Source organism: Podarcis gaigeae (genome assembly GCF_964106915.1).
Source record: "Podarcis gaigeae genome assembly, chromosome: 2".
Taxonomy (NCBI): Eukaryota; Metazoa; Chordata; class Lepidosauria; order Squamata; family Lacertidae; genus Podarcis; species Podarcis gaigeae.
The window spans coordinates 30,633,035-30,648,821 of NC_139679.1; the positions used below are offsets into that span (position 1 = coordinate 30,633,035).

Sequence of the window (15,787 nt, forward strand, 5' to 3'; positions counted from 1 at the left end):
GTTTTTGACCCAATTTTTTTTTCTCATTTAAGGTCCAGGTAGGCCATGTTTGAAGTATGGATAAAATTTACAACAGCTGGGGAAGAATCTAGTTTATTTTCATTTTACTCAGGCAGCTTGTTCAATAAATCCAGCATGTCCATAAAAAACTGTATAAACATTCACATTGCCTCTCTTATTATCACTATCCGTAGCCTCAGATGAAATTGGAGAGGCCAAAGAAGGATGGGATTGCCATCTTCAGCTAATGTGTACTACAAATAAAGGAATTCTCATCAGTTCTATAGCCACCCGAAACTCTGGAAGCCTAATTTATGTTGACCTCAGGGTCATACAACTCCTGAAAACTAGTGTCCAGTTCTTCAAATTTGTGAGACATTATTTTTTTTTAACCTGCAAGGATGAATTCTTCACTCATACATGTTCATTATATAGCCAGCATCTTTCATTTTCCAAAAAGATGGCCATAATAGGTACCTACCAGGCTAACAGCCCAGGGACCTAGGTCCAAAAATCGTCCCAGTAAATCAAGAGCTCGCAACCGATGCACTTGACTTAACAGCACCTGCAGAAAAAGGGAAAGAGGGAGGAAAAAACAGATTGTACTGTAAAGCACCTGAAATTTTGAAATTCTGGAGCGTATGCAAGATCAGGGAAAGGTTATATTCAAGCACCAACATCTCTGTTTCAGAAAAATATAATTACTGTACACAACGTGGACTACAACTGTGCCATGATCAGAAACAAAATAATCCACTTGCAGAGCAGATAACTAAGAAAAAATACCAAAGTATACCACAGAATACATGTAAGGTCACACATGATTTGCATTATATGATCAAGGAATTAAGCTTTCCAGAAAACTCTTACCCATTGCAGATATGGAAACATAAAATAAAGTCTAAGAGAACATCAAAGGCACTGCCTTCTTTCTGTATCTGAATACCATATGTCGAGAACCCAAAAAGAAGGCTATGCTGTGTTATCATGCATTGCTAAAAGTCTTCCACAGGCTTTTGTCCAGTCAGTGTTGTAAGCAAGTACAGGACTAGAAGAAGAGAAGTGTCTTGCTTAAGGTCACAAACGAAATACTTGAGGGTCTGAGCTCCCAAGCCCCAAACAATTCTTTTGAAACCACCTCTCACATCTGCTGTTGCAACACAACCCATATCAGAAGGTAAACTAGAAATAGCATTTAAAAATAAAATAAAATACATGCTACAACAACAAGGCCAGGCAGCTAAGGTGCTCTGTCTCCCCTTTAGTCTCTCATTCAAAGTGTAAGAGGCTGGCTCCCAGAGGTGGGAAAGCAATGGCACTGTGGTTTGCAAATGGGCAGCTACCTAATCAGCAGGCGCCTACCCCATATGTTGGTCAACTTCCTCCCTACAGCCCTACAGCCATGATTAGGCGGAGCAGGTGTCTGATGGACATTCCAGAGGAACTCATAAGGGCAGGCAGGGAGTGCACTCAGCAGACTATATTTGTGCTCTTGTGCTACTGCAGTGTGCTAGAGCCTCAAAACCTTAGGATCATGGCCATGTAAGCTACAGAACAGTTAATCTACATTGTGGGGTTTTTTTTAACTGTGTGCATCGGGCAAGACAAGTGTTGCCAGTTGCTGCCTGCTTCTCCAGTTCTTTGCTCCTGTTAGGGCAGCACTTTGCTATTTTTGCAGGGGATGACTTTCTAGATGAAGCTAAGGAAAAGGCTGAATCTGTGGTGATGTGTGTGTGAGAGAGAGAGAAGCTGGGGAGGGGAGACCAGAGAGATTAAACTGAAAATTGCATCTCCAGTCCAATATATAATGAACAGCAAGAAGCTATTCAAAAGGAATTGGAAGCAGTAATTAGTCTTTGTTTTCCTTGGCAAATAGATGCTAAGAGGTCAAAGTGGAGAGAAAATGAGCAGGAGGAGGCTGCACATTAGTAATTTAATACAGACTTATTAAAACCACATCCAGCTATGTTAATGAGCTGGTAGATCTACAGACCTCTAAAGTATGAAGGCTCCCAAATAAAAGATTATATATTAACATGGCATTAAAGAATAAAGTAATCATTTACCAATATATTTCAATAGTATGCTGAATGGCTTTGGCTAAAAATGACTGGATTTATAGTCAACAATCCTTACTGGTTGTCTGCGTTTTAGGACATTAGGCTGCAATGGAATTTCAACAAGTCTTTTAAGCGGAGATATAAAATTGCTTTAATTGTTTTTACATATGAAATTGGTTTATATGTTTTTTACTGCTGATGTTTAAATCACTTTGAGGAACTTAGCACCCATATAAGAGATGCTAAACCGTAACACAAAATTCTAAGAAATGGGTATACCACAATAATAGTCAAATGACTTTTTGGGGGGAGTTTACCTATTTGAAGTGCTTGTCAGATGCACAGAAATATTATCAACATTTACCCTTCATTGTCTTAATGGATCATCAATACCTTTGAATGATAAAATCTGTAGGTGTAGACTGTAATCTTCTGAATGCTACAGTTATTGTGGGTACCCTTTCCGTACCTTACTCACATAGCCCCTACATAGAGACAGTTACTATAGCATAAAAGAGCTATCTGTTAAGGGTGCTTCCCAGTCATAGGAATGCAAATAGAAGACAGTTAACTCTTTATTGTCAAAGATAACACAGTCGTTTCTGCAGCTCTGGATAGCTATGCACACCAATCTAGCAACTAGGCAGCTATTCTCAGGTGTGTGCTCTATGGAGCAGTTGCAGCAACAGGGGACTCCTCCCCCTTCCCCAGTTCATGTACCTTCCTCCCATGGGATGCGTGCACACATTTAGAGACTGCAACTTCCTCTACTCATCCCTTTTCAATCCCCTTCTGGTTCTGGGATACAGTGGTGCAGGAGAGGGTGGGGTCTCCTGCCTCAACAGGTCAAGGAGCATCTAGGACAGGGAGGGTGTTCATCAAGTGGTGCTGCATAGTTCCATTCCTCCCTCCCATATCCTAGTCCTCATCCTCAAGTGCTGATCTGAACCAGAGACATGAGAGGGAATCATGACAGGGGCCAAATACTCACCCAGTTTAACCCCAGTTGGGTTATTTTCAATTTGCTTAACATTTCACTGTCCGAAATAAATTGATGTTATCTGCAAACTGGCTACCACACTACACACCTCACTTGCAATTAAGTGACCTGTACTGTTTACTTTCCTCCACTGTAAAAATACTCTATCTGTTGTAGCTCTTTGCCTCCTATTTTTTAACGAGTCTATAAGAGAAGCTGGTCTCTTATCCCATAACTTTTAGAAGCTTTTGGTGAGAGACTCTGTCAAGCTTTTGGAAAATCCAAGAACACAAATATATTCTGGATTGTCCCTCTCTATATGTGTTGAAAAACAAGATTTCCCTTTGCAAACCAGTACTTAGTTCTCAGCAGGACTTATCCTATAGGTTAAATAACTCTGCCTTTTAAAAAACTTTTCCCCAAGTTACCTGAGACAGAGGTTAGTTGGATATACCCAAGACATTTTAAAAAGGAGTGTTATATTCAGCATCTTCCTTTCCAATGGTAAGAACACTGGCTTTTAAGCAATTTTACATTTGATTTCTTAAAGAACTCTCATGTGAACAGCATCTGGCTCCAGACTTCTAGATAGTGTTCTGAACTGACTAGAAGGAGTGGATAAGGCATTAGGAAAGACTTGCAAAGGGGAGATTATCGTAGTCCAGCAGGAGATAAACAGAACATGAACAATAGCTTCAGCAATAGATACAAAAAGGAAATTATAATCCTGGAGATAATGAAAAGGAGGAATGAAGTTAGACAAACACAACTTGGCCATGCAAAGGGCACTGGAAATTTCTGTATTAACACTTTTTGTTCAGCAGAACGTGTAAAAACCAGTTTGGAGAGGATCAAGAATATAGCAGGCAGGAGAATAATAAGCAAAGACAGCAAATATAACTAGGTAGTTTGGAGATGAGGGAGATAATTCAGCAGGAGGAAAGCTCTACACTCAAGATATTTTACATGTATTGGAAAAGTTGTTCAGTAATTTTGATAAGATCTTATTTGACAATTTCTAACACAGAGAAAATCTAAGGTGCGCCTTTGAAAGGGATTCCAAAAGAGCATACATACTGAGTGTGTGTGGTGCACTAGTGAGATCTAAAAAAAATTTTATTTTAAACTTGCAAGGCATCATATAAGAAAGCCACCTTAGTCTCTTGTGTTTTTAGCCTTCTAGGAGCACATGAGTAAAAAATGGGTCAAGCAGCAAGAGTAACAAGGCTGAAAGTACCGTAAATAGTTGAACTGGTTGGTTACATTGGGTGTGGGGCAATGATTTTCACCATCAAGATACATTCAGCACTTGTCAAGACATGGTTGGCTACCATAAAGCAGACAATACAATTAATAATAAAAGCAATACTCCCTCACAAGCTGCATATTGCTAGAAATGGGCACAGAAACTTGTCTTTGAAAAATTATGTTTTAATATTCTGATTCTTAATATTGCAGATATATGGAAAACAAAACTATTCTTTGTTTGATACTAAACAACAGTGAACTTTTCAATTGAGACCTAGCAAACTCTGATCCCTGTCTGATAAGAAAAGAAAAATACTGCTTGCAAAACCAGAGAGGCAAATATACAGAAAAGGCAGGGGATCCGAGATTTCTTTTTAAAAAAAAATAAATGCCATGTATATGCAAATATCAGACTTCCTACCCAAAGCAGGAATGAATACATTCAAGGTGGTTTTAAATTAAAATTTCAGGATAGCACAGGTCAAACAGCAGCCGATGCCATTATTAAAAGGCAGCAGTAGATAAAACAAAACCTTCCTCTGCATCTGCAATTAGGCATTGCATCCACAAGGCAGCTACTAATCCTACTGAGCTGCACTGGATACAGTTCGGAAAGCAAATGCCTCATCACGATTTAACCATCAACGGTTGAAGCATATACAGTACCAAAGTGGACAACTTCCTTACACTATGAAATTGCTGTCTCTCCCTCCCGCCCTTCTCTCCATGGGTAATCCCTTTCCGCCAAGTCTTTCCCAACAGATCAGAAATTCTATAGGAACTGCATTGTTAAAAAGTCAATAAAAAGCCATTTACAAAAGAATCGTCCTCCTGTGAATATCACAACCATTTCAAGGAAAATATAATGCAAAAGAGTAAGAAGCGAGAGAAATGTGGGAGTGAAGTCTCTCTCTTCTAGATCAGTTACTTAAGTTCAGATGCACTATGCAAGTGGGCACATTCATGGGGCTAAAACATCTACATGCTTTGCCAAATTTAATTAAATTGTATCATGATTCAAATCTAATGAAACAGTGTAAACTTGGTGGCCCTAATGAATCCTCCCCTCTGTGCTGACTTTTCCACTGGCTTAGTCACTTCTCCCGAAGAAGCAATAGGAAGCAAGTGGGTATCTTAATATTGTTGCAAAATTAATGATCGTAGCATCCCTCTGATGTCAAGTCTCTCAACAGATTTGATGCTGGATAAGAAATCTCCCTGTCTCCATGGCTTTGTCAGAGATAAACTGCCCATCTATCACCCCTTTCCAAGAATGATCTCCCAGGCTTCAGAGGCTCTACAAAATGAAGAGTCAGATTCACAAAGATTAATGATACTGCCAGCCATGATGCAAGATTCTGGATCTAAGTGGGAATGAGAGTCCTTTCCTATTATAAGAGAGGAAAATGGACGCCCTTGCATAGTCCCATTCCTCTAAGCAGGAAGAGTCTATGACTGGCTAACTTAAAGTAAATGAAAACAAAATATGACCAAGTGTCCTCAAATAACTGCAGGAAATAACGATTCACTCTTTGGTTGCAGTCAGCATTGCCTGTGCAGATTATTAGAAAACTGAACAGTTCTCAAGCTTCAATGTATAGTTTTCAAAGATATGGGATAGTACAATGGTGATATATATTTGTTGTTTTTTATTCTGTGCCTCCCAGGAAACTTGTGGATTGCGGTTAGGACTCAAGGCAGAACTGAGTAACTACTAGATTCTATATTCCACCAAAATGCTGGAACATCTATTTTTTGCTTTATTGTCTCAATAGGCCTGGATGATCTTACATTCTGTTTTTTACCTTGAGAAACTAAGTCACTTATATCTGCAAAATTCCAGCTCAAGACTGTTATTAAATTACAGGCTTCAGGAGCAACACCACCCCCTTCCCTCACACTGTCTTCTAATAATAATGGAAGGGTGCTATTTTTTCAGCACAGGAAAGTGAGCAAATGTGAATTAATCTCTGGCTATGCCATTTTGCAGATATTAAATGCAAAGGGTAACACTTGCTGGGGCATTTTTAATGTCAGAATTCAACGACTTCTAAATTTTGGTTAAGCAGTTATTTCTTTTACATGATAATTACCTGTAACATTTACTTATTTTGTACAACTCTCCTTCTTGACTACAAACAGCAATGAAATGAAAGAGAGAGAGAAAAAGAGGAAGACAAACCAACACCAGCACCACAATATAGGGCAAGCTGAGCAGAAAACAGCTATTTTTTTCACACACTTGCCAATTGACATTTGGTCCCCGACTCTGGACTAGACAGTCATTTATGCATTTGATATGGAATCTAGGGATTTGTCAGTCAGTCCCCTCACTCTTCTTCTAAGATTGTATAGCTTACAAGAGTCATCCATTTAATGCAAGACAATGCACATTTCTCACAACAGACCATTATTATTATTAATTATTATTATTATTATTATTATTATTATTATTATTATTATTATTATTCCTCCTGTTCCCCTGACAGGACTCAAGGCAATTTAAAGATAAAAATAAGAACCATTAAAAACATTTAAACCTTGAGACATATATATATAGAGAGAGAGAGAGAGAGAGAGAGAGAGAGTGAGAGTTAGTTTTAATTCTATCTGCTAAAACCATGCAAATAATTACAATAAAAACAGCATGGCACCAGCCCTTTCATTAAAAGCAGTCAGTTCCCAAAAGCTTGTTGGAAAGATAAATCCCTATTGTCACTAGCAGTGCTTCTGTTCTTTAAAAAATGTTTAGGGGTACTCTCATTTTGACTCAAGAAAATCACCATTTTATAGTTCAAAGCAGGGGAAATAAATACAGTAAATGGACAAAAGTACAAAGCACATGCATTACCCGCACACATTCCACACTGCTTCACACACTGATGATTCACCGTTCTAGAGAATAAACTAACAAAATTTTAGTTTCTTCTCCTGTTGGATTCATAAAATGTTTAGGGGTATGCGTCCCCCTGCGTCCCCCCCCAGAAAAAAAGCACTGGTCACTAGTAGCCAGTAAATTGTGGGTGGGAAAGAGAGGGTGACATGACTAGCTGTTTTGTGCAAGTGCCTTGCTGATGCACTGAAAGAAAACAGGTGAAGGAGTTAAATTCCGTAGCACTGACTAATGGCCTGCAACCTCAATTTATGCTCACCTGGGGAGCACTTAGGGGGTGGGGTAGTGGGACTATGCTTGTGTGCAATGTGTCTTTTTCAGCAAAGGCCCAGCAAACAATCAGCTCCAATTAGTCTCCAACGCAGTCCACATAATTTATTTACCCAAACACCATCTGGCAGAGAGCAAAGCAGTCAGGGAAAGGCATGCACGCAAATACACACATACTGAGCAAATTTGCAGCAGCCTCAGTGAAGCTAGCAGTCTTATTGCTTGCCAACTCACCTGCAGCACAATGGGAAGCTGTTCTGGTGGATTGCGGTTTTCTACTCCCATCGTTAGCCATACCTGAAACGCTGTTAGCTGCTCAGCAAAGAACGGGCTGTGCTGTTGGGGAAACAATGGGCAGTGGGTCATTATAAACTATCATGAAAACTGTATGCCAACAAAACTATGCAGGAACTCCAGGTTTGCTTGTTTATGAAGTTCAAAGCAGTGGGGGAAACATTTTTTTTAAAAAAAACCTCAGCATAACATTAGCAAAAGTTTGTTCCACGCTGATTTTACAGCCTGCTGTGAACCAACTACTCGAAATCATTCGTCTACTAAAAAAAATGGGAGGAAAATGGGAGAAAGCTCATACATATAAGTTTTGAATGGTTAATCCGCTGTGCACATTTTCCACTTCTAACTTTGACAGGGCACAAATTCATTTCTTTTTCATGGCTATGCTTTCATATATTCTGTGCAATGGAGCCGCATTTACTGAGTCCAAGGTGAAAATGATTCAGCAACAATGAAAAATGTTTTTCTGTCTCGGCAAAGACATTCACAATTCATACATGCAGTTTTAAATTCTGTAAGATCGTGTAAAAAAAAAAAAACCACGCACAAGCAAAACTCATCTCTCCATTTTTTTTAAAAAAGAAAAAGATATTCACAAAATGCCTATATTCCATTTCAGTGATATAAATGTCTAAGAAATCTACTGGTTATCTTCCAGTTTTGCTACCCTTAACAATATATAGATATAAGTACAAAACTAGGGTGTAAGATATGTCTTACTAGAACTATATAGAACTTAAAGAGATCTTAAGACCTTTCTGGGGCCTCATTTGCCTACCTCCTACCTCTTTTTGCACATGCAAACCTTGATTTAATTTATTTATGTGGAGGCCTATGGTTAATACTAACATTCAATTGAAATTTTATTTATTCTTATTTGATAAAATGTGTACTGTTTATACTATTACAATCTGGATGGAGCACACAAAGCTATGCAGGCCACTCTTGGGTCCAATTTGGATATCCCCCAAAACAGGGGATGGGCCAGACCAAATACTTATCTCCCCACACTCAGTGGGCCAACTTTGACAGCTGGGTGGGACAATCCATATGTCAACTGACATCATAATGACACCAGGAGATTGGCACTTGCCAATGTCCCTTGTGCAACCTTCCCAAACACACTTTGAAAGTATGGTAATTTTTATTTGCGTTTTTACATAGAGTTAAAAAAAAATAAGTAAAGAATAAAATGGGGGAAATGAAAACAAAGCCACGACAAACCAAGGACACAACACAAAATACCTGAAGACTTCCTTTCCTCTCCTTCTCTTGTATCTTTTCTTTTCCCACTCTTCCGCATACTCTAAGTTACCAAGTTCTATTCTTCTTATTTATTATCTCCTACTTTCTCTTGTACTGCCGAATTTATTCAAGTCCTACTAATCTGTTCACTTGTTTATACTGATTTTAAAAATACTTTGCAAACATTTTCCAATTCTTTTTTGTATTCTCGATCGTCTTGTTCTCTTACTAGTCAGACCTGCTAACTCCGAATATTCCAGTAACTCAAAGTGCCATTCCTCCTTGGTTGGCGCTACAAGCAAAATTCTGACTGCCTTATTTTTGTTTTGTTTTAATGTTACTTTTCTCAGAAGAAAAGCTTCTGGTTTCTTGGGAAATGTTCTCTTAAACTTTTTTTTAGTTCTTGATAAATCATTTCCCAGAATTCTTTGATTACTTTACATGACCACCACATCCTTTTACCTCTTTGCACACTTCCAGCATTTGCCTGTCTTAGCTTTAAACATTTTCACTAGTCTACTTGGAGTTAACTACCATCTGTGGATCATTTTCATGTGGTTTTCTTTCAATAATTAACACGCAGTATATTTCAGGTCCGTTTTCCATAGCTCCCCCCAATAATGCAAACTCAGTGCAAACACACCTTGAAAGTATTGCACAAAGGCTTTGCAAACCCTGTGCTCAGTTCATCCCAAGCACCAAGCACAGGGGTGGCAAAACACTCTATGCAAAATCCCTTTCAGTCAAGTTTCACCTTTACCTGCCCTTCACCTGGTATCATGTATTATGTTGGGTGTAGAGCAAGTGGGCATGGTCTGTCCAAAATGGCCTGGTTGGCCACAAGGGGAGGTCTGGATTAGGTTCCCCACCCCTGCCAAACAGCAATCCCTGCCCCCTTACTGCATAGTGTTCTCTACTATGCAGGTAGGAAGTGCTGAGAAGAATGTCACATTACAGTTTCCATCCACCGCACCTTGATTTTTAGAGCCAGAAACAGCACTACTCCTCAAAAGGAATGGGTCTCTTCATAGAATTTGTGTGTGTGTGTGTGTGTGTGTGTGTGTGTGTGTCCAAGGATGCTTTGTAAAGTAAGAGGTGCCTCACTATGCCAAATGCCATGGAAGCATAATTTTTTAAATTGGGAAAACCAGCATGGAGCCCTGATAATGCTGATGAATGCCTAATTAATCTGCTTTTTCATTTGCAGAATCAGAGAGATTTATCTGCTTGAATCACTGACAGCAATGAATTGTTGTACAACTATATTTCTCTACGAGGTCTTGGGGAGAACGGAGATTAATATGCACAAGACTTGAATAAGTAACAAGATCTCAAAGTTAATCACATTTCTGCAAAGCAGGACATCACAAAACGTAGGGTATGTCCTCCCTGAATAAAATATCTACAAACTAAGTTAAAAAGCAGTTGTGCTTTTTAAATGCAGAACTGCTTACGGGGAAAACAACCAAGCAGCAAAAGGATAAAAGGTAAAAAGGTAAAGGTACCCCTGCCCGTACGGGCCAGTCTTGACAGACTCTGGGGTTGTGCGCCCATCTCACTTAAGAGGCCAGGGGCCAGCGTTGTCCGGAGACACTTCCGGGTCACGTGGCCAGCGTGACATCGCTGCTCTGGCGAGCCAGAGCCGCACACGGAAACGCCGTTTACCTTCCCGCTGGTAAGCGGTCCCTATTTATCTACTTGCACCCGGAGGTGCTTTCGAACTGCTAGGTTGGCAGGCGCTGGGACCGAGCAGCGGGAGCGCACCCCACCGCAGGGATTCGAACCGCCGACCTTTCGATCGGCAAGTCCTAGGCGCTGAGGCTTTAACCCACAGCGCCACCTGCGTCCCATGCAAAAGGATACAAGCTGTTTATTAGAGAATTAGGGCAGGCCTATTTGCTTAGGCCACCGCAGCTTCAGTGTAAAATTTGCTCCATGTGACACCATCACATGTAGAGTGCCTAGTCATCTAGATTGTTCCTGACACAAGAAAATAAAAGTTTATATACAACCAGAAGACTTCCTTGGCAGTTATTCAAAAACTCTTCACACCAAGGGGCAAGTTTTGTTATATTTACCGTATTGGCCTGAATATAAGCCTCACATTCCCCTCAAATTCTGACCACGAAAAGTTAAAGTGGGGCTTAAATTTGTGACCTTACAAAAACTGGCTTTTACGGGTATTGCTGCTGAAACATACATATGGTAAAACGGAACAGGTGTGAGCTCCTGCGGAATTTTAAGGGAGCAGCTTATATTCAGGTATTGTCTTTTTTTTCTCCCCCCCCCCTGAATTTTAAAGGTGCAGCTTATATTCGGGTGCGGCTTATATTCGGGCCAATACAGTACTTGTATCCCACTTTTCCTCCAAGGAGTTTGTGAGACTTCTCCCCCTCCCCATTTTATCTTCACAACAATCCCATGAAGTTAGGCTGAGAGGCTGTGACCGGCCCAAGGTCACCCACTGAGCTTCACGACCAAGTGAGGATTTGACACCCCCCCCCCCCGGTCTCCCGAGCCCAAATTCAATACTTTAAACACTACATCACCATGGTTCTGATGGGGAACCACACTACACGTTTTCCAAACGTATTTCACGTAGTGATCATAACAGATAGGCCAGCTGAGGAATCTTGATTTTGGAAGTGCTTAACTCCTCAAGGAGTAGCACACTAAGCTTGGGCTGGGAAAAGCCGATGATCAAAACAACATTCTCAAAACAACAGTTCAGTGGAAACTTAAAAACTAATACATTTATTATGGCATAAGCTTCTGTGGAAAACACAGACTCTCACTCCTGTTCTCACACGTGGGGGGGGGGGAGAGAGAGAGAGAGAGAGAGAGAGAGAGAGAGAGAGAGAGAGAGAGAGAGAAGCTACATTTTCTCTCAGTAATGAGCTAGCAATAGGAGTCAGCAATTTTTTTCAGCAGGGGGCTGATCCACTGTCCCTCAGACCTTGTGGGGGGGCGGACTATCTATCTATCTATCTATCTATCTATTGGGGGAATGAACAAATTCCTATGCCCCACAAATAACCCATTCTACTCATGTAAAAACATGCTGATTCCCAGACCGTCTGCAAGCAGGAATGAGAAGGCGATTAGGCCGGATCCGGCCCCTGGACCTTACCTTGCCTATCCACAGGCTAGCAGTTTTCAGTTGCAATTTCCAGCTGATCCTAAGCCAGCTGTCATTGCCCTAGCCTTTGTGAACTTACACCCATACTTATAGTTTCTCAAAATACATATTTAAGAGCTACTGAAAAAGTTGCTGAAACAGTTGATACTGTTAAATAGTATGAAGTAACTGTCTTGGCTTTCCCACTTTCTCCTCAGCTTTCTTCGCAGAAGCAGCCTCCACAGAATCCCTGAACTGTTTTTTAAGGGCCGAGTCAGCTAACCTGGTATGCTAGTGAAAGCCAGCACAGCTGTTCCCACTAGTCCAACAGGGCTTTCCCTCCCTTCACATCTCTCCCAAATCCTCTCAGGGGGGTTGGGAGAATTCCCTGGACAGGATGGGGGGGGGGGGAGAGACTGTTTTGTCCTGCAAGCAGAAATGCTTGCGCTATTGAAAATTCCTCACCTGAAAGAAGCTACTGGGTACAGCAGTGCAAGATTCCAGGGATTCCAGGCACTTATTCAGGGTTTGTGTTTCCTTCAGAATGAGGGACAGTGGTGTCTTTCTGATATGTATTTAATGTATTTTAAATCTTTGTTGGAAGCCGCCCAGAGTGGCTGGGGAAACACAGCCAGATGGGCGGGGTACAAATAATAAATTATTATTATTATTAATTATTATATATGGTTTATTTACCCATATATACAACTTAAGCCTATGACAGAGGGGTTCACAGCATTAAGACCCCAAAGGGTCTTGCTTCTCCCATAGCCGCAGCCTTGGATTCCAAAAGCAATCAAGCATAGCTCTGTCTCCCAGCTGCCCAGCCTGCCAGCTTCTAGAAGCAAAGAAAGAAACACTTCATGGATTACCAGTTGCTGGAATTTGTATCGTGAGTTTGCATAATTACCCGTGTCATCACATCAATCAAATATATTAGAGATGTAGTGGTATGTTTAAATTTGCTGGAGCCCAGTCTTCAGGGTTATGTACCATGTCCTTCCTTACAAGGCAGCCTCCCACTTCCAGAGAGCAGCTTCCACCCCATTAGTTGTCTGTTTATGATACTTTTTGGGAAGCAGAGACTTCTATTTTATTTTTTCCTTTGTGCTGGTCTACAGTCCCATAAGTAGTTTGTTTTGAGGACTAGAATGTGAACAGCAAAGGAGTAACTGTCTACATTTACCATCACACTTCATAAGAAACTGTAGGGCCTAATTTTATGATCCAGTGTGGGACAATTCATCAGAATTTGAAGGAGCTGTTTCCTGTCTCTTTGCTTCTATATGTTGAGCATTTCAAAACATCCCATGCTCCCCGCTTCCCCCCTTAATGTACCCCACTCTTTCCCTATAATTTGAATTATTTTTCCCTAGGTATTTTCATGGAGGTTGAAACTGTTCTTTGACCTTGGAAGACTTGCTATGACAATGTTTAAGAAATCCTGTGTGAGAACATTTGACATCTGAGATACTGACTCTGACGTCTGCCAGCCCAGTTACAAAACTGAATGACTAACCTTAATAATACTTAAATTCTCTCCCCCCTCGTGGCTAACGCTTGAGCCTCCATTAAACCACAATTTCTTATAGGATTACCGCTGGCTGGCAGAAGCTAACTTAGTCTGCTGCACAATAATTCCTGATAGATTGGAGAGCAAAATGTTGATTAGGAAATGGGGGTTAGGATCTAGAATGCTCAGTCATGTTCAATTCACTGTGTGTAAAAGCAATGTAATAGAAAACTAAACCCCTCAATTTTACAATACACAGAGTTTTAGGATGCAGCTGTAACGCAAAAGCTGACTAACAGCTAGAGGCCAGCAAAGGCAAGGATTTAATGGAAATATGAACTTCTTTCCTAGTCTATGTAGACAAACAGGAAACAAATAGGAGTTGGCAAAAATGGATTAAAAATGCAATCCAGTGTTGAGCTGTTTGTTTACTTTTAAATGTCCACCAGTCCTTCAAAAGAGAAGTAAAGAGAAAAATATAAATCCTTATGCAAAGTGTGTGTGTGTGTGTGTGTGTGTGTGTGTGTGTGGTTCAAATCTGGTGGTTTGTTTCTTAACCACAGAGATTATTTAGCAATTGTGTAACATTATTCTGTAGTGGCTAAAGAACTGGACAGAAAGGGTCCCTGATGAAAGCAATGTTCAAGAACAGACAATAAAAACTAGAAAAGTAAGGGCAGTACTTATTCCAGATTAGCTAAAAGAGTAATTTTTGAAATATAAGCAATGCAGATGCCACACTACAAAAGCTTCGGAAGGACATACTTCTCGTTCAGACATTACACAGCTGATGTAACAAATCACAGTTTGTTGCATTGTGACTGAACAAGCTCAAACACTCCTTTCCCCAATCTTATCTCCTCCTCCTACTCCTCTTGCATGCCCGACTTAAGTGGAAACTTGATTTGTTAAATTACAGTTTCCAATGATGCTCACACCTACCTGGCATTCAACAACAGCAGCCACAGACCTGAGGCTGGCTGATATGACAATCATCGATTCCCAAGTTGGAGGAGGGGCTGGCACATGGCACAGTCACCAACTGCCTGTGCTGTGTGCCTCTTAATATTAAAACTATTATTTAACAAACCAGAATGTTTCCTCTGACGTCAGGCATGCAAGAGGAGGAAGGAAGCGAGCCCTCACACTTACTGTCTGTTTATATGCATTTGGATACACTAATTTATTATAAAATGTTCATTTTCTGAGCAATTTCATTTATTTAAATTATCCAATATTCTCTCCAATGGTTTGACTTCGACCTCAAAGGCACACTCCTCCATTGTCTCCTGAGACAGATGGATGCCAACAACTCAAGCAAACTAAAGGTGAATTCCCTTACTTTAAAGGCCTAGTAATATTCTGAGTCATACTTGTTTGTCACACAATTAGGCAAGCCAAGTCACATTAAAACACTTGCTACTGACAAATCCAGAAGCAGCTTTTTCAAAGCTATGTTAAATAAATGATGCCCAACAAACACATTCGAACAAACAGACAAAGATCCACAGCTGTTTTTAGAGATTGTGAGGGAGAGAACACGTTTTATTCCTGTAACCAGAGTGCTACTCCCTTTCAGCCACAAAAGGCAGGAATATTATGTGCCAAGTACAGGTTGTATTGAGGAATCTTTAAGAAATGTCAAAACACTCTCCAGTAGGTTACACATTAGTTTTTCCCTCTGGTCATTAGCTTCAAGACTTTAATCATTTGTACAGGAATAATTCATTTTTATGGCCGTAGATGGTTGCTGTCATTGCGAGAGAACTTGACTGCAATTTTTCCCCACTCCAATAAATTTCTATTGGGCTCTCATCCAGTCAGTGTAATATATCTAGATACATTTGTCCAAAAAGCTCAGTATTGCAATAGCCACCAAGATGGAGCTTATCACACATACATCACTGCCTTGCCTGTAGGTGGCTGCCCACCTCAGAGTTCTAGAAACTGAAACAGACTGAGAAATCATTTTCACCCCTTCAGCATTCATAGAGTCCTTTGTTCTATAGTAATCTATTTCGATGGGCCTTCTTCACACCTACCTTTATACTATCAGACACATTCACAGCTCTGACAGTCTTCTTGGCCTGCTGCTAAGACTGAGTCACCCACTCTCCTAAACTCCGGAATGATTTCCCTTATTATACTACCTTCGTTATTATTCCCA

General features: G+C 40.4%; 1 protein-coding gene across 2 annotated transcripts in view; it reads right to left on the reverse strand.

Annotated features, from left to right (window-relative positions):
* The window catches only part of RPTOR (regulatory associated protein of MTOR complex 1), a 311,493-nt gene that overhangs the window by 94,963 nt on the left and 200,743 nt on the right, over window positions 1-15,787 (reverse strand). For both annotated transcript variants that reach the window (XM_083727385.1, XM_083727384.1), the window contains exons 11-12: window positions 7,685-7,786; window positions 482-565 (exon numbers count right to left, since the gene is read on the reverse strand). In XM_083727385.1, the coding sequence (XP_083583511.1) occupies window positions 482-565; window positions 7,685-7,786 (186 nt within the window). The remainder of the gene's footprint in view (window positions 1-481; window positions 566-7,684; window positions 7,787-15,787) is intronic.